Source organism: Chelon labrosus (assembly GCF_963514085.1).
Source record: "Chelon labrosus genome assembly, chromosome: 3".
In the NCBI taxonomy this organism is placed as follows: domain Eukaryota; kingdom Metazoa; phylum Chordata; class Actinopteri; order Mugiliformes; family Mugilidae; genus Chelon; species Chelon labrosus.
Genome location: NC_140339.1, coordinates 24,528,244 through 24,548,407, shown reverse-complemented (window position 1 = coordinate 24,548,407; position 20,164 = coordinate 24,528,244). Strand labels below are relative to the sequence as shown.

General features: G+C 42.2%; 1 protein-coding gene across 2 annotated transcripts; it reads right to left on the bottom strand.

Moving 5' to 3' along the window:
* Positions 1–866: 866 nt before the first annotated feature.
* Positions 867–15,894, bottom strand: crispld2 (cysteine-rich secretory protein LCCL domain containing 2). Of its 2 annotated transcripts, XM_084541597.1 has the most exons (15): positions 15,573–15,894; positions 13,244–13,605; positions 12,079–12,197; positions 10,177–10,309; positions 8,876–8,991; positions 8,368–8,468; positions 8,108–8,287; positions 6,949–7,009; positions 6,745–6,811; positions 6,517–6,647; positions 6,311–6,354; positions 6,119–6,191; positions 5,914–5,989; positions 4,844–4,974; positions 867–2,575 (listed from the first exon to the last, which is right to left on the bottom strand). In XM_084541597.1, the coding sequence occupies exons 2-15, from the start codon at positions 13,511–13,513 to the stop codon at positions 2,524–2,526; spliced, it is 1,554 nt and encodes a 517-aa protein (XP_084397723.1). In that variant the 5' UTR covers positions 13,514–13,605; positions 15,573–15,894; the 3' UTR covers positions 867–2,523. The 2 variants fall into 2 exon arrangements, with proteins under 2 accessions (XP_084397723.1, XP_084397724.1); XM_084541598.1 differs by lacking the exon at positions 15,573–15,894 and having other exon boundaries at positions 13,244–14,438.
* Between the last annotated feature and the right edge of the window lie 4,270 nt (positions 15,895–20,164).

Sequence of the window (20,164 nt, the reverse complement as noted above, 5' to 3'; positions counted from 1 at the left end):
CCACTGACAATGGGAGTAAAACAGTCATCACACAAGCCAGTTGCAGCTGTTTATCAGCAAGATGTCCCAGACCTGGTCCAGTTGCATGAAACTGCACATCTGCCTCTAATACAAAAGTATCAGAGGTATGAAGAGTTATTAGTGCTTCCAAGATTGGTAAGGACTTTCTCTGCCATTCTCCTCTTTATATCCAGTGACCTCCACTATGCCTCATTCCCAAGGTAAATGAGGCATTTATTAATGGTTTGGTGACCCTAGCAGCTAATTCAGACTGAGAAATGAAAACTTCAGCCTTGGAGTGGAAAATTACGTGGTTATGAAATTTAAGTCTGTGGATTTCTTCCTTTCTCCCACCCTTCATAAGCTAAAACCCTATTGGCAGAAAATACAATGTGTGATCCATGAGAAGTGGTCACTACTGTTTGTTGCTCCACAGGAAGCAGAGCCAGGTTATGAACATGGTCAGTGATATTACTCCAAAGATAACGGACCAAACCTGGGTGGCCTGGGTCTGAATTTCATTCATAAATTACACAAGTTTTTTCTGATGTTCTGGTGAAAGTACACTTAATACAGCAATGGAATCTTGTTACAATGGCTCTGTTGTTAGTTTTTAACTTTTGTTATTCATAAAACTGAATATGTGGGAATCCATGTTTCTTTTTCTTCCTTCCCCTTTTTTTGTAATGCATTCAAAGTCACACCACATAGGTGAGAGTAAAATACTGTGTATTCTGGTTAGTTCTGCTTTGTAGCTATGAAACATTGTACGTAACAAGGTAGCACCTACTATGAAGGGACACAAAGTGTACAGTCTCAAAACATCTGCAATGCATTTCATAAATATCAAGGAATATGTACACTGGCATGGTTAAGACAGACTTTATTTTCAGATTGTGCAAAAAATATAGAACTCATCCTATCCTGTATAAAAACAATACAGCCCAGACAATTGAAATAAATTCACACATTTTAATCATAATCATACTGATTAAAGGATGATTCAAAAACAAAAATAAAAGTATTTACAGTTCCCATAACTTTACAAAACGTTTAGTATTTCCCATTAAAATTCCCATATAGACCTTAATGCTTAGCATAGCGATAGGATTGAGGTAGAATAAAGAGACAGGAAGCAGGAATAAACTTGAAGAAATACATTTGTAGTTTTTTTTTCTCTTTCTTTCACTCTAAAAATACTTAATGAGATCTGTATTCTCAAGAAAACCAACGGGCAGAGCAATGAGGCTCAATGGTGCTACAATGTGCCTGGTGTGTTTAAGGACCCCAGCTGCAGTCCTGCAACACAAAATGGACTTTACATTTTCTGTGCATTTAATGGCATTACATAAATTACTCGGAGATCTAAATCAATACCGGTGTAGGAAGACCAAATAAGTATTAATCAGTGTTGTACCAAACACAACAGTGTCTCGATTCAGTGTAGCGATGAACTTTAAAGGTGTCAATCGTTCCAAAGTTCATAAGACGCAGTTTGACATTACAAATCTTCAGCACATTCACCCTTCACAATGTGGTCTGGTCTCTTAACAAAAAGCCCTCCCTGACCTTGAAACAGGCAACACATTCATCAGTCTAAGGTTGGTAAGGGGGAAATTTAGCAATTTGTTGTGTACAGAGATAAGAGAAAACAAGAAACGAGGAAAGCACTGAGCAACAATAAATATAAAACCGGATATTACTGCTAATTATTATTCTAAACATATCTGCCGACTGTGATTGTACCTGAATAAATCCACAACACTGTCATCATTCTGAAGGCCCATATCCACCAGTTCTCCTTTGATTTGCTCCACATGCTCGGCTATCAAACACACCTGCCTGTACTCACTTTCATTTACCACACCACTCCCTCTCTTTTTGGGTCTCAGTTGATTTCTAGTCTACCCATCAGATGAAACCTTCTTGCTCACAACCAGCACAGCACTTTAAATACAATTTAGACTTAGATTACGCTTCACAGTCTAAACGTTCAGGAGTAAAAAAAAAAAAAAAAAAAGCAGGTGTGCAGAAGACAGCTATAATATAACAATCTGAATAGAACACGTTAATATTTCATTGTTAAAAAAATGCCATAAAATATTATATATTATGTACAAATTGATTAAATACAGTGTGACCAGTATACATTCCTGTGTATGAAAGAACAATTTATATTTGTACTAAGAACATCAATGTAAACATAATGTTTTTTGTAAAACATGTCTAACTCAAAACTTGCAGCACCAGCTGTTCATTGGATCATAATATATATAAAGAGTCTGTATTCACAGATTATGGATGTAAATAAAGAAAATTATAAAAGACCATGAAATTACTACATGACTGGATGATACAGAATGACTTTTTACCGGGTGACTACAGTTACAACTGAGGGGGAAAGGTCTCTGATTCCACTGAAGGCACGAAGACAGATGGATAGACATGGCATCCAACCTGTGGGCACTTCCTGTTCTTCAAGCCGTAGCTGAGGTGACTGTGTTGGTCGTATGAACGAAAGTCTCACTCCCTCACAGTAAAGAGCCGGAAGGAGCCTCCCTCTGTGTTGGTTTTGCTGCAAACACACGTGAAAGCAAACATGTAAATTAATACTAAATATGTTGAAGGGACACTCAGCTCAGTTTAGCATGTTACACTCAGATCCATACAAGTTTGGGCACTGACACATTTTTTTAGTTGTTAGTACCTAAATGAATATGGGTTTAACATGCAGATTTGTTTTTCTCCTTGCTTTAATTTGAGGGTATTTATTTCTAAATTCTAGTAAAAGTGTAGGAAGTAGGAATTACAACTATTTTATGTCCCGTTCCCATTTTCCCTTGTGATTGGCCAATTTAACGTAATCATAAATAAAATGTTCATTTTGAATGCTTTGTCCAGAATCCTTTTCCGGCAAAGACTGCCTGAAGTCTGGAAGCTACAGACCTCACCAAAGAATGCCAGGAAGCTGTCTTTAGAAGTTATTTGCCTGTGGGTCTGTCTGCTTTTAGTTTCGTCTCTAGCATGTGAAATGCATGGTTAATTGGGTTGAAATCATTGGTCGTCTTCACAGTATTGTACGGTACATTGTCTATCTGTACCGTGAAGCACCTTCCACCATCGTTGCTTCATTTGGCTGAATCTGAGCAGACATATTTTTTCTTCCCGTCATTCCTCTACCGGTTGAGCTCAGCTTGAGGCGTCCAAAGAATGCTGCTCCAGAACTGCTCTGGCCTGAGCACATGTTGTGAGTTTCCAAATGCAAATCGCTCCAGACCTTCGTCCCGCTTAATCAATGAATGAATAACAACGGAATATCCGACACCTGTGCATGAAACTGATTTTGAGTCCAAGAAAATAAGGGTCAGTGCATAAAAACAGCTGTAATTCTTACGCCTTTCCACCGATATGGGTGTAAATACCCTTAAATTAAAGCTGAGAGTCTGCTCTTTAAGCCCATAGTCATTATATAACTGTAACTTGACTATGTGTTTTGATAAAAAGCTAAAAGTAGGCAAAATGTGTCAGTGTCCAAACATATAGACCCGAGTATGCATCCCTACAGTCAGGGGAATTCTGAGAAATAAACTTGCTGAGGCAGCAGAGGCCAGAGTTACCCTTTTATATTGTGTGCAGCTTTAGGATAAGATACTCAGAAGCCCTTTTTTATATGCCTTTGTCCTCCCAGCAGCCAACTGCAGAATCATGGTGCTCACAATATCTTTGGAAAAAAAATGTCCACCAAATGGCACGCTGGCAGGATGACTCATCGTCGCTGTATTTCTGAGCCTGACTTTTCCAACTAACAGTGTTGAACTTGATGACTGTAATTAGTTCATTAGTGGAGAGACCTTGAAGCTCTGCCATGATCAATAATCATGATAGGCCAGTGCAATTGGTATCCGATCGCAGATAATTATCCGTAAAGGAAAGCACTGACTAAGTGGCTGACAGCATTTCCATCCTCGAGTAATTGGATAGGCTGTGATTACTTCCCCAGCAACGGAGCGCAATCCAAACTGCCCACCCTGCCATCATGTTGGCACGCTGACTCACTCGCAGACATTTATTGACCTCCTATAAGAATGCCCTGAGTGAGGCCTTCGCAGCTCTGCATTTCATAGAATCAAACTCGGATTGTTTTTGGCAATTCAGCACTTTGCACACTCAATTGAAATGCCTGGGCAAAATAAGCAAAGATCCCATGTGTGGCCCTTCCACACACCAAACCACATCATTACTCTTACAACCCCATATGCCAGCAGAACTGGCCACTGGGGCTTCCTTGCCCAAGCTTAGTCCACTGGAGCTTGCCACAGACGTGAGAGCGATTTGAGAAACATGGTGTGCATGCAGAGAACCCACAACATGCAGTATTACAGCAGACATAAATCAAGATGGGACATAGTGAATAAAAGTACCAAACATATGCTGTATTATCTTGTCATATCTGTTCATAATATTTTTATCGTTTTGGGATTTTCCCGATTAGACAGACTAGATTGTTATTTTTCATTCTGATGTATGATTCTGGTAAATACACTCCCACAAATACTTACTGATAACTAACATTACAACTAAGGAGGCTTTCCGTTTGACAGCAGAAGTTGTCACACACTATGTTTAAACATGCATGTTTCCATATTTAGCCATGGCTTCTCAAAAATATTATACAGCAAATCTTCAGGATGTCTGGATTTCAAGCTAACGTTCCTGTGGAACATGGCTGGAATTATTTGACACAGCGTCTAATCCATCTATCTTTGTACTTTTGGTAACAGTTCTGGTATGGGGAACTTATAATTACGATAAAAACAGCTGACAATAAATACATGAGTAATACCTTTCAGACTGGATGCCATTTTTCAGGACCCCAATGTAGCTCTTTCTCTTGTCCAGTGGCAGAACATCAACAAAACCGCCGTCTGGTTTGATTACCCCTGCATGGATGGCTGATTTACAAATGCTGGAGTTCTGTGAAGAGAAAATATGGAAAAGACGCCTTTTACGAGACGGAAAATGACCTTTTCCCTACACGAACACTGTAACAGTTCTCTTATTCTCAAATAGATTACAAAATATATTCTAGTAAAACACAGACACGTGTTGGTTTACAGACATACACATAAGGAGTAGAGTCTGTGCCAGAAGTCTGGCTCCAGCACAACAGACCATAAGCTCTTATCAACAGTCTGGAGTAGAATCATTCATTCCTAGTCCAAACACAGATCACACTGTCCATACACCCGGCCAACGATTCGGACCAGACGGTTTATGTCTCATGTTTAACCGACATTCAGCTTCCACACCACTGGAGAACCAGTGGCTGAGACTGCAAAACATTCCTTGGCACATGCCACAGTGTATGTGAGCAACAGCAAACTGTGCCCCACTAAAAGTCATTAAGGGTCAGTTTCATTCAAGGTAAAGCTTCGGTAAATTCAACACTGACCTTGTCTGACTGTGTTGACTGGCAATTTAGGCCACAATAACTTTCACACTGTACATCCGATCAGTTTTAGTCTGAAGGGTACTTTACAGTAATTCACTGTGAATATGATTTGGATGACTTCATTGATGTGATGATCTAAACCAGCTTTCCTGGAGGTATTTCTTTCCATCTACTTACCTCTGAGGTCACAGCCACTTAGACTGAGATAATGCTTGAGTGAGCCTCTTAATGGGCAGGCCCCACGCAGCATAACACATCCGTATTTTTCGTGGCATACTGTTACTCCTATTCTCCATGATTCAAGTGCTTTCCATAGCTACCATGTATCCTAATCATGCAGCTGACCCAAATAGCTTTTCATTCTGTCTGCACTAATAGCACATAAATAAATAAGAGAAGCTGAAGATTTATGAGTTGACTGTAAAAGTCAAAAGATACACATTTGAAAATGCATTGCTTACATCTGTGTAGATGTTGTTTCCAATTACAGGCGACCAGTAAGAAGGCTGAGCCTTGCAGTCGGGTGGACAGAAGACTCTGAGAAAGATGGCATATTTAGCATTTATAAGCATGTTGTAATTATTCTTATAATCAGATCATAGGTTATTATAACAATTCTATTTTTATGCTTTATTGAACACCAAAATGTTGAATGAGTGAAGGTACCTTGGACAGTGTGAGTATGGTCTTTTGAAAGGGCAGATTTCAGCCACTGTGGTGTAACAATCGACATTAATTTCTGTCGCAGAGAGAGGAGAGAAAAAAAAAACACTTAAAATTCCCTTTATATGTTGGCTGACTAGGGCTCTACATGACACAGAGTTCTTCTGAAAATAATAAAAACTGTGCTCCACTTACCCTCCACTTTAGCCACCACAAAGGCGTTTCCAGGTTTGTATTTACTGGAAAAGACATCATAAAAAAATCAGGAACACTAATGGTTCTGTAGAAACATTTATCATTATTGCGCAAAATGTGAATAATAGAATAGAAATGTGTGTTGCATCGGAAAGTGAGGCTTTAGCTTATTTCACTGACTGAGGCCGGGCAGAGATGATATCTACCTCAAAGACTCGATGCCATTCTTTGTGGCTCGGACAAAGAATGGGAAATTGTCCTTCCTTGTGATGTCGACCAGTCCTCCATTGTTGTCAATGACGCCAGCGTGGATAGCAGCTCGGCAAATACTTGATTGCTGAAACAATAAGAAAAAGTAGAAGGAGTGAACATTTAATTATGCACTTACAAGATAAACTGATGTGGGGTGTTTGTTTCATGCAGGAGAAACTCACCACATCGTAGGTGACAGTTCCCCAGACTTTGCCTTTCTTGTTCAGACAATTAGCTGGACAGTTGTATCTGCAGAGTCAGAAATTAGTTGGATACTAGAGTGAGCTGATGTTGGAGATTAACTGTATGACAGATGAGAATGAATAGGAAATGTTTTTATGCATGTTCAGAAAATAATTTTACACTACTAATCAAGATAAACTGACCTGTTGCAGGTTGCTCCTCTGCACTTATCACGCAGTCTAGTCTCGCACTTAATGCTGTGAGCTGCAAGAACGACACAACAAATTAATAAAAAGTACAAAAACCTACGGTGGCCCTGAAGTGCAAATCACAACGGCAAAAGCGAAAACACAACGGCAAAAGCGAAAACACAACGGCAAATCAGAAAACACAACGGCAAATCAGAAAACACAACGGCAAATCAGAAAACACAACGGCAAAAGCGAAAACACAACGGCAAAAGCGAAAACACAACGGCAAATCAGAAAACACAACGGCAAATCAGAAAACACAACGGCAAAAGCGAAAACACAACGGCAAATCAGAAAACACAACGGCAAAAGCGAAAACACAACGGCAAAAGCGAAAACACAACGGCAAATCAGAAAACACAACGGCAAAAGCGAAAACACAACGGCAAAAGCGAAAACACAACGGCAAATCAGAAAACACAACGGCAAAAGAGAAAACACAACGACATTAACCAAAACGGAAAGGGTAGTGAGGTATATTGACTTCTAAAAGAAAAACATTCTTGTAGGATTCTGGCGGATGGCCAGATGGTTAAGTGTTTATATTAGTGTCAGGACCAGCAGACTTGAAGTTGGGAGTGATAGTTTGGGAGGCCTAAGAAAATATGCTATGTAGGAGAAGATGGTATGGTGTATAGTATGTGTGATATGAGCTCATGTTCAGCTGGTATGCATTAAGTTGTAGACGAAATGCATGTTGTGTTTTCTGATTTGCCGTTGTGTTTTCGCTTTTGCCGTTGTGTTTTCGCTTTTGCCGTTGTGTTTTCTGATTTGCCGTTGTGTTTTCCCTTTTGCCGTTGTGTTTTCGCTTTTGCCGTTGTGTTTTCGCTTTTGCCGTTGTGTTTTCCCTTTTGCCGTTGTGTTTTCGCTTTTGCCGTTGTGTTTTCTGATTTGCCGTTGTGTTTTCGCTTTTGCCGTTGTGTTTTCGCTTTTGCCGTTGTGTTTTCGCTTTTGCCGTTGTGTTTTCTGATTTGCCGTTGTGTTTTCGCTTTTGCCGTTGTGTTTTCGCTTTTGCCGTTGTGTTTTCGCTTTTGCCGTTGTGATTTGCACTTCAGGGCCACCGTAAAAACCTGAGCGTTTGAGGTTGTTTTGAATCATTCCTCTTAGCTACCAAGATAGGTGTTGCTGGGAGTTTTTGATGACGGCGCCCTGGGTGATGCAGGCTTAGACGCTGGTTTCTTCGGAGCAACCGGTTTCGGTTTGGGGGCAGGTCGTGCGGTGGTGCGGGGCGGCAGCGGAACCTGAGGCTTCTCCACCTCATTCATGTCCTCGGTCTCTGAGTGTTGAGAGTCTGTAAAAGTGCAGATAGTTTGAGGTCAGTAACATGTTTGATGTTAAAATGAATGCATGAAACTGTGCAGGTTTGCTCGCCTTTGTAGCACAGGTTATTTCTACACCCTCCTCCGTAGCTGGGAGGACACTGGGAACAAGGGCGGCCATGCTGGTACGGAGCCTCTCCAATCCAGTTGCCCCTGTGGAAGAAATGAACAATGGACAGTTTGACTAAGGTGGAAATTAATCATCTTTGCCCGTGGCCAACACTCCTAAAAGTCATTAGTCCCACAAACTAATAAAAACAGTCCTTGTTGTCTCTCAGGCAATTACATCCTGTGGATTACATCCTGTCTGGAAAACAAACGCCTGCTCTGCTCTTAGTTTCTTTCCCCGTCCTTCATTATTGTTTTTTCTATTCCCACTTCTGGAAGAAATATAATGGCACCAATATGTCATATAAATGTCGTACGCAACTAGTTCTACATATCTGCAGTGGATTTGGAGCACATACTGTAGAATATGTCAGCCCTGTAAAGAGAAGGAATATAAACAAGAGTCCAGAGGTGTTGATGAACAGTGGACCATGGAGGAATATTGATCTTACTTTGGGGAATAGTTGCACACAAGGTAAACGGCGTTCTCCCATATTTCTCCCCACACGTTCATCCTTGGACACGTGTGCACCGCGCAGCCCACTCGGCTAGTGGTCGCCCAGACCAGCTGTAAAAAGGGAAATAAATAAATGGCCAAAGTTAGCACGTAAAATTGCTGAATGAACACGAACGTGTAGCAGAGCAAGCTGTTGAACTAATGGTGTGGATTTCTTGCCCACTTTCCTCACAGCAGAGGAAGCGACTAAATTGGCAGTTATAATTAATGGGGCCTTCGGGACTTCCAGGAGTGACTTGGTTTGTTATTCTGCCCCAGTCACATGCTCGTCACATGAACACGGTTTGCCCACTATGACACAATCGTGAGCATTGTCACCATCCAGTTAGAAAAGTTTTTAATATCTTAACTGGAAGAAACAGCATTCAGTGTAGCCCCAAATCTGTCCATGGTCAAATAAAGCTGCTTAGAGCTTATTAAAAGGAAATCTGCTGCAGTGGTGTTGCAGATGAATGATGTGCCATTTGAAGGGGAATACAACACAGCATATTCCAATATTTCTCCACACTTTCCTCCCTAACGTGCGCTCTCCCTCCTCAGGAATGTTCATCTTTTTCCTGGTACGCTCAGAGGCCACTGGAAGTAGTGAGTCAGTACATACACCGATGAGTGCTGTTAGTCCAGCACAATGCACTCAAATGTAGTTATGGAGCACGACTGCCTGGTCTGCAGATACATCAGCACATATAAGACAGAGACAGGGTGAGGGTGCTCAGATCTGGCACCGTCCCCTCTTTATAGCAACTTCAAAAGAATCCAGGTCAAGCAGTGAGGGATGTCTGGATATGACCACCAGATGACAGAGATCAGGTTTCAGGGTGAAGGCACAGGGAGGAGTCTGGATGTTTCAGTAAACTAATGCCAACAGCTACAAAGTAAAGTCTTGGGGGAAGAGGAGGCTGTGTCAGTCATATCTGGCTCCTTTTCAGTGATTTCTTCATTTTCTCATCTTCTCTTCTTTCTGTTCCTATTTGCTCCATTAATTGTCACATTCTTTCAGCTTTTTACAACAATGATCAGAGTAGGCTCATACCGCGTTAGGAAGGTGCTCCTTTAACATAGTCAGATTCGGAATATACCTAGCAGCAGGCGATGCAATTGATGCATATGATTTGTTTTTTAATTCCATGCCTTTTTCTTCCTTGTATAAACATGGCTCCTACATTACCCACAATGCAACCCGACCACTGAGTGAGAAGCAGAGAACACAAGCCCCGCTTCTTTCATTCATCTCACCTGGGTGTAATGGGTGCACATGGGCCCGGAGCAGCGATCTGGACACCAGGGGTTGCACTCTTGAGGATAAGGATAGGTGTAGTCTTTCACCTCATCGTACCAGGCCTGGACATGGAAGGCAGGTGAGCGGTATCTGAAGGGCCCACGTACACAGACATATAAACAATAAGCTCAGTCACAGGGCATCCAGGGTAGCAAGGGTAAAAGGGAAATATCCGAGGGAGCTTCCAGGAGCTTTGGCTAGACATGAGAAACACTGCATGAACCCCACCCATTCCTCCCCCCCCTCCCCTTTTCGGTCCTCAAATGATGAGTCTGAATTTGACCTGGCACACAGAGCAGTAGCCTGTTCCCTCCATAACAGAGGAAATCAAATCAGGTTGAAAAGAAATAATCACGGCAAACCTAAACATGGCTCCTCAGCCTAACAAATCAGTTCTGGCTCTTATTATAAACATCTCTTTTTACGGTATTGAAAAGTGCTGAGCTTACAACTGGAGAGTAAGGGAGGGGGAGCGGAAAAAAATGACTCTGCATCAGGGTTTCTGGCACAGGAAGAAAAGAAAGGAACAGGGAGGGAGGATGGGGCTGTGAGAATGAGAGCAGATTCCTGGAAGGGCACCTGCTGCGATAGCCATACACTGTTATATACAGAGGCTTACTATCTGGTGTCCTCTCAGACACACACACACACTTATTCATGCAAACATCAACCTTAATGTGATAGCATCACCTGTGCGCATCACCTGTGCTTGTCCTTCATGCGTAGAAAGATTTCTCTAAAGAAGAAACTTTGTGACAAACTGATTTTTGAAAGAATTGCCTGCTGCAAAACACTCAGTTACTGACTTAAGTAAACGGGAAATGTTTTTTTCTCGCTTATTTGATAGTGGAGACGGACAGGAAGCACGTGTGAGGGGCGCCTGGTGTTTCAAGGGATGCTGAGATATTTCATTCAGGCCCAAACCTGCAGAATAATGAGCAGCATTGTCCCATCCCAACACTCATGCCAGATAGTATGGCTATTAAACCCCTTGAATGACTGAATGATAACACTTTCTGAAATGAGGCTGCAAAAGTCTGGACCTCACTCTCTTAATCTGGTTTGTTAAAGAGATTCCTGCTGCATTCACATTTAATAAATTGGACACTAGTCAACACAGAAGTTAATAGGGATTTTATTCATTTTTCTTTGTATACCGTATAAGTAATTTCTCACCAGTAACATGGTTAGTAGCAACAATTTACAAGCCTATATGCATTTATTTTTTATTGATACTGAAATGTAGGTACTGCACTATGGTGTAGTGCTTGTGATGCCTCACAGAAAGAAGGTTCTCAAACCAGTGGAGCCTCCTGGGGCCTTTCTGTGAGGAGTTTGCATGTTCTCCCTGAGCTTGCGTGGGTTTTCTCAGGGTTGTCCGGCTTCGAGCAAGTCGGGCTGACTCTAAATTGGCCGTATGTGTGCACGTGACTGCGAATGGTTGTTTGTCTTTGTGTGCAAACCCTGTGGCAGACTGGCAACCTGCCCAGGGTGATAGCTACAGTATGCTCCACCCCTTCTGCAACCCTCAAGAGTCCCTCAAGAAGATAAGCAGTAATAAACACTGGTACAGAACACAACATGATGCTCTAATGTCAGTGATCTATCCATCCATCCATTTTCATCCACTCATCCAAGGTCGGGTCTTAGTGGCAACAGCCTAAGCAAGGAATTACCACTGGCAGCAGCCTGTTGAAGCCTGTTGCCAGTGGTAATTATATAAATTGTGAAATGAGGCTGAGTAATTGTTATTACTTTTTAACTTGATATCAATAATCTAATTATATAAATTACAGTCTCAACGTTTTGATTCTTACACATTGCATACTACCCAAACAACGTGTGTCATTGTGTCTCACCTGCCCCAGTGAACAGCCAGGTTTTGTCCAATAGACATGAGCAGGTCGTGAGGTCCATGGTCCCACTGACACACCTCTGCCCAATGAGTGGCAGAACGCTCCAGCTCATCGTCCCAAACCTGCAAGCATGAGACAAGTTTCTTAGTTGGAATTGAGCAGGAAGGCTCTGAAAATCACCTGCTTAATAATCCGCACTATGTCCTTAAGAACTGATCTCAACCTGTTCGCGGCTTCTGTTCTTGCACTTCCTTCCTTTCCCAGTTAACTGAAACTGAGCTGCACACAAGTAAAACATTAACCTTAGATGGTGACATTTGAGCTGAGCTGCTGGCGCCTGGCCCCGGTCCATTACAAATCTCCAGCAATCACAGCTGAATTATCCACATTTCCTGAGTGGGATTCTTTACAGTGGCGGAGAGGAGGGTGGAAAGCAAAGAAGACACCTGACTCCCAGCGCGGAGGGGGCGCTGTGAAGGGAGCGAGGGCTGCAAACAGCATGGCCCCTCAAAGTATATCCCCTCAGTAAATTTCCAGCCTTTTGGTGGTCGCTAAAACATGCACACACAGACACCACTGTAACCCCGACACCCGTACACTAACACAAACACACACACACACTGCTTGTTCACTGGAATTTGAGAGAGCAGAGTAAATGTACAGACACTTTCCTCCACACCGGAGATGCACGGGCCACCACTGATTCTCCCAACTTTATGCACCGAGTGTTATTCAGTAAATTTCTGTGTGTCTGTGTCAATGTGTCTCCTACTGAATGTGCCATGCAATCCCTTAATATTTCCTTCATAGTCTTATTCTCTCTGTCCTCTTTTGACCCAGAACTCGTTCACCCTCCTGTGTTGCAGGTAGGACAGAGTCAGCATTATTATCCTCCCTGTAAAAGGGAGGCACAGCAGGCTGGCCATAGCTCACCATCATGACTGCATGTTTCCAGCAGAGAGAAAAGATGTTTTTTTTTTTTTTTTTACAGCAACACCACTTTTCTGGGCAAAATAAAACCCTAATTACCAGCCTCATTTAAGTGCTCACTGTTGCTGAAACATCAAAATGAAGTTCTTTCTGTGGTGAAGCCAAATCTTAAAGCTGCTTAATGTTAACTATCTTCTTTGACTAAGAATAATGACTGTGGTAATGGGACATGTCTCACCATGTACTCCATGTTTGAGGCAGTGGGGTAAACGCCTGCCCTCAGCTTGTTGTGCAGCTGGAGGATCTCCTCGCGATCGGACCAGCGGATGGCTCGTCTGGTCCTGTAGCCAGCTGCGTTGCCGGTGCTGTTATGGTCTGCTTCCTCCGCGTAGCGGCTCAGCAGCTGCCTGAGCTCCTTGGAGTCAGGCAGGAAGAGGGTAGCTGAATCCCTGACGCAAAACAGCGCGAGGGAGAGGACAAGGAGCCAAGTCTCGGCAATGCAGGTCATTCTGACTCCTCGGCTGTCTGAGTTGTGCTTTCAGAATACAACAGGCAGCAACTTTGGCTTGAACGCAGATACTCCAGCCCAGATATTACAACCTGCAGGGAGGAAATATTTATTGAGTCTTTCGTCACTGTGTGAGTCAACAAAGTAGAGTACAGATTACAAAATATAGGCGTAAAGATTATTAAACTAATGCAAGAGATATTTCCTCTTACAAGGCTGTGAGAAAATCGATTACCCAGTAAAACGTTCCATAAATATTTACCACCTACCTCTCATTTTTCTTATAGGATGGAGCAAAACATAGGCGTAGTAATATGTAGGTCTTTCTAGTTCATCCCTTATTTTGTTATGTTACAACCAGTCATGGCACAGAGTCATGGACTCTGCTGTGATGGTGAGACTAAACAGTAGACATTTTTTCTGTCAGTTCAGCCTGTTGCCAGTTTATGACTGTTCACTAGTTGCACTAATAGAATCTGATGCAATCCCACAGAACTGACTTGCAAGAAGTCCTTCTCCTGAAGAGATCGGGACATTCAGTTTAATTTACAATTCATGGAACTGATTCATTTTGAGTCTGGAGGAGTGGCACCATAGTGGAGAGCATCACACTGGACCTCCTCATGAATGTAAATGTAAATTTCAACTAATCAACTCTTCTCTGAAACAAATCATTAGAGTCTGGTTTTAGAGTCGCAGGTTTGTCACATAAATTACAGAGTCTGTGTGTTGCGGTTTGATTAAATCTACTATTTTCCAAAAGTTATTTGAAATGAAAGTATGCTTCCCTTTTCAGATATCGTGAAGCATTTCATCATGCAATATACTGAGAAAAAGTTGGGTCATGATGTCGACATGTCTTTCTGCAGCTTGTGTCATTTTACTGTTACATTATCAATCTATGGGTGACATCCTGATTACCAATCCAAGTGTCATAATAATGCAATAATGCAGGTAAATACTCTGTAACCTATCCTGTCTGATTATCATCATCACAGCTTGAGTTTCTCTTCATCCTCATCACCTGATGTTCTCTGAATATTGTCTAATCAAAGTGAGCTGCAGGGTCAGACACTGAAGAGGTAAGCTTTCACTCAGCTCTTTGGGCAAAACACTGTCTTACCGACACATCCAGGAGCAATATTGTGTAACCGACTCCATATCTGACCTGTGTATGAAAGGCAACAAGCAAGAGGAAACGTGTCCAAGTTTAAAGCTAAACCAAATATCTCACGGTCACAAACTTTTAAAAGGAGAGAAGAGCACTCAGTGAGCGTGATTAGAGAAAAAATAAACCAAACTCGAGCTTGCACTGGTTGCTCTTATCCTGGAATCCCTTCACCTCTTTCCCTTTGGCTGAAAAGGCAGCTTGAGGTCTGGCACCGGCTCTGTGTCAACATGCTGTGCCAGCTCTGGGCACTGTGAGCCAGCGGGCAGCAGAAGCACCACACCCTACTCCTTTCCCTGTGCCCCGTCTTCACACTGTGCCTCTACCAGCTTCTCTGTCTGGGCCCTTCTCATGGCTCTCATGAATTTTATACCACAGTGACAGACAGGGAAGAAGGCTCGGACATATCCACATCTTGTCCATGGGAACTGGGTCTGCTGGGCTCCAGTCCGATTTAAAGAGGGACTGACCTCTATTCCACCTCATGTGATTTACACACATTTTAAAAGTTGCTTGTTAATTATTTAAAACAAAGATCCATTTAAAGTTTGGCACTAGGCCAGTTACTCATTTTGTGGTCTGCCCTTATAAACTCTAGAACATACTGTATTTTTTTATTGCATACATAAGGCATATGTATAATTTAAAGTTGTATTCACATTGAAAAATAATTTTTTAAACTTTGCTCATAAAGTACACTGTGCAACAGTTACTGCACAGTGAAGCTGCAGACAATGAATGGCAGAGTTTGTAACCAACAACTAAAGTATCACGGTAGCTGCAGCTCATATTGTGATGAGTGATGTGGACACGCTATTTAACCACAGCGTAGCTTAAAGATCCAACACAACAAGAAGCAAATAAATGCATCCAGTTTCTCATCTTTCTCACCTCTGTCTCCTCAGTTAGTATCCGGTTGCTTGACTATTTAGAAACAGCTTCCTCGGCGCGCTGGAGAGCTGTATTATTCCCTTATGAGAGGAGCGGGCTGCTGCTTCTGCTGCTGCTTGTTGGCGGTGTTCCTGGGCCAGATAGGAACCGTGTAACTCACGAGCAACTCCGAGAGCCTTATATAGAGAAGGAGACCCCTCAGGACCAGAGGAAAAAATTACTGTCTCTCCTCACTCCCCCGGCTCGCCAGCCTCCCTGAAGTAGGCTATGTTCTTGGCACAAAGCGCGCCGTGTGCGCAAATTGACGCGCAGCCTGTTAGAAGGAAAACTACAAATGCTGAAAATCAAACGCGTCAGTGGCTGGCTGAGGTTGTATCACCGTCACTGATTCACGTTTGGATAGTTGGACAGTTATTAACCCAGATATGAGAATCAGACTTTAAACTAAACGTGGGTAGTGGATGAGGCCAACCGGAAATGCTACAAAACAAATCATGTTATATTGAACTTTCTGATAAGACCCTGTTTATAAAAGTATTATTGTAGGCTTTATTATGGTTTAATAAATTACTGGTAAATGCATCGGTTGCTAATGCTTCATGGATTAGTTAACCCAGCCTATCCAAACCATTATAAAGGAACATTTCTGACATAATATAACTACATTTTTTAGTTTTGGGGCTGATCACCTTCAGCATGTTTGTTTCCTATTAGTTTGTGCTACCTCTGTGTGATCTTTCACCATCACATTCAGAAACTGTGCAAAAAACTGTTGACAAATGTTATAACTTAACATCATGTATCAGCTGTCCTCTTTAGCTTATGGACTATCCTTAAAGGCATCAGAGGATCAAAGGGCAAACAAGACAGGTGTTTTCAGGTGTTAAAACCAATGAAACAGATCCCAGTGAGATCTGAGTTGCTCCAACCGCCCATATGAACAGATCTTTATAACTGTAAACTGAGATTGTTCCACCAGCTTTCCAGTCTCATTCGTGCATGGAGGTCTGATAAGCCAAAGCGGATCTGTTTTGGAGAACCTGGAATGAAAACACTAAGACTTGATTTTGATCTCAGCCACATGAAAGGCTTCATCAGCAAAAGCACTTCCTATGACCTGGGACAGAGCGGGTAAGGAGAGCTGGACTACAGTTGCTGGCACGGAGAAATAAGGGTCTCCTGCTTAAAAGGAAAAAAAAAAAAAACAAGGTTCACCATGTGTCACCGTTGTATCTCCTTACCGACCCTGCAGAGCGGCAGCTGTGCTGTGACCCAAATAGTTCACATTTTATTCCATCATGTGCTTGATTTCTGTCTGAAACATCTCAGATATTTACAAGAGCGCGGCCACTCACAAGGAATGCCAGCAAACTGAACCCTCAGACAGATTTTCTTCCCCGAAGGACACTGCCAGCTCTGGCTCTGAACTCTGTAAAATACATGTTTAACAGGAAGTCTGGCCCATCGCGCATCAGTTTTCTTTCTTAAGTGTCTTGCAGAGATGCTAGTGAGATCGGCCATTCTCTGTAGGGAGACGAAAAGACAGAAGTTGAAGCTCTTAAGTGAGGCCAAACAACCCCAAAATATATAATAAACTAAAAAGAGACGCTTTGCTTTTATCCCTCTTACCCCTGGCACGACATGGCACCGGACGACTCTTCACTGAGTGAAATCTCTTTGAGAGGTTTGTTATCAATTCCAGACCTTCTATAAAAGCTATATTTCAATCTAGTGGCTGATATTTAAATCTATCCAGATGTCTAATGGAGATCTTGGCCCTCTTCTACCGGTAATATGAGAACACTATCGAACAAGTGTGTTATCTCCTGTAGTGTCATCATATAAAACAGACACAGTGACGCAGTTCAGTCAGATCCTGATAATGTTCGTGTTGGCCGAAGCTATCATTACAGATAGGGTTAGGGTTAGGGTTAGAGTAGGAAACAAAAGTAAACTGTTAAACCATATTACTTGACTCATTTGAGAATGTCTTTGCATGTTGACATCCAGTGTGTTTACACTCTTGTTGGTATCCTTTCTTTCAGTCTCATCCTAGTTTTGAGTAGAACATCCAGATTCCTGACCACGTGAAAGCAGGTGTGTCACGTTTCTTCACTATGTGCACCACTTGTTACTGTCCTGGCTGAGTTACCTCAGCAGTTGGGAATGAACAGACTGGGTTTCTGGCTGTCTTAACTCGGTTTTGGGCAACTCGAGTTAAAGACACAGCTGCATGCACACACACACACACACACACACACACACACACACACACACACACACACACGGATGGCAATCAGGATAATACCATCCAACCAGGATGAGAGGTTTTCTGTAAATGCGCAAAAGATAATGAGGATACTCAGAAAACCAATTATACTCAGAGACCGTGAAAACACCATCATGAAACTTGTATTGTTTGTCAGCTCATCAGAGCAGAGGCAAAGATAAATAGATTCAGAGGTTCCAGACGAGATTTTTGAGGTTTTAAACAATGCTTCTGATTTCAAGAACTGCAAGCTCACAAATAAACCATATTTCCTATTTGCTGAAGTTGTTTTCCTCCATGGTTTGTTTGTAGAATCGTTCCTCCTCTGGATTCTTTTGTTCTTCGTGACTGAAACGAGACCATCCAACAAATAGACACAAATCATTGGTGCTGTTTCACTCGTTTCTTGCATCCTTAATGAAGTCTTTCGTGTTTGGTTTAATGTCAGATCAGAAGCACATCGTTGCCTGTTTTGCTCCTTTTAAAATGTACTATTTTGTCATTTTTCCCAGACAGCTGTTTTCGTAGAAAACAAAACCTCACTTTACATTTCCCGGCACTTTAGTAACAACGCATCCCAGGATGAGGGTTTTCTTCTCATAAGCGTTGCTCGTTACTCAGATGCATCAACCCAGATATATAACCGATTCCAGGCCAAACAGCTCTGGGGTAGCCTCAGTTGAAGACAACAGGAGGATTACACAACTCAAACATCCCTTTCTTGTTTACGTTTCAACATTATAACCATAAGCAGGTGGGACGTGAGTTTTTCTTTACGTGAAGATCGAGGGGAACAACCATCCACCACACACACTGTATGGTGGTTGGTTTATTTGGACAAGGAGCTCGTGGAGGTCCTTGAAACCCTGGCTGCCATAATGTTTACTTTCCTTAGGAACTGTGTGAGTGCTGGAGCGCCTCTAAACAAGACGCACAAAAATGAGATGCAGAGGGGGGAAAAAAAACTGGGGGAGACTAAATGAAGAGACCATATGGTGCGAGAGGCTGATTATAAAAACAAGCCGGTGGGAGGATTGTAATGAAACAGGAAACATATAAAAACTACTGACAAGTACGGAAAACCAGGTTTGTCAAATGTAAACAAGATGAGAATGCTATTGAGGGGACCTTGTAAAGTGAAGCTTTAGTGATTTATAGTATGTTTAATCACGGACTGGCACCTACAAAGTACACGACAGTCCCTCGTGTACCTGCTTCAAGCACGGTTGGCTCAAAAACATCAGCGGCAACACTGAGGGCACTTTGCCAGTCACTGCATCTGGAAAACTAAGATTTAACCATCTTAGAGCCAGTGTCTGACCCATATGAATGCGACTGAAAAAAATAAAAATAAATACATCATGCATCTTAGTAAAGAGTCTACCAGAGGTGTCCAAGATTTTCCACATTAAGTGCTTAATAACCGCAGCAGGAAGTGGTGCCTTACATTTCAAAAACCTCCCACTGATGGATCATGATTCATACACGTATGGTTTAAAACGCACAAATCGCAGCTGACATTAGGGAAATTTGGTAGAATTAACCGAATCCAATGATTTGTTTGCTGACGAGTCGTGGCGGTTTTAAATGGCCGCCTCCTGTCTACTGAAGTCTTGACTCATTAGAGTTGTTTGTGGAACAGACAGATGTGACGAGGATTCATCGTTCTCATCTGCCTCTTGACATGTGTTAGAGCTTATTGTCGCCCCAGGAGAGCACTCAGTTTTGAGGCCGCTCATCTCCACTTTGAATTTTTTTTATTTATTTTTTAAACGGCCCAACAACAATCTTGTGTTACAGAAAAGTAAATTGTAGTACGACAGTAAAACTATTACTTGGATTTTTAAGCTGCGGTGGATCCTACAATATTATGGCCATTTAGAGGATTGGCTGTGTGTTTAAAATAAAATATGCCCTGCGGTGTTTCAACAAACCACTAAAAGCCTTAAAAAGGACCGTGGGGAGGAGCTGGCTAACGTATACACAGCCAGCATGGATCCTAAAGCAAGGCTGAAGCGGACACTCGTGAGTATAGCTGGTCGATCGGTAGGTAACCCAACATGTAATCACATCTTCAGGCCGCGCGCCTTTAAACGAGGCGATTTTGTAGTTGCCCTCTCAAACTAACAAGGAAAATGCTTGATTGTATGTTTTAGAGCAAAGCCACATTTCAGTGGATGGCCACGCTATAGTCAGGATGGAATAAATAGTAAGGAATACTAAAGGGCAGGAGAAAAAAAAAAAAAAAAACCTTACATGGCAAATTTTTCAATGATGGGTCTGCTTCCCATTAAAACCGAGCAGAGGCGAGCTGAGCAGCTGC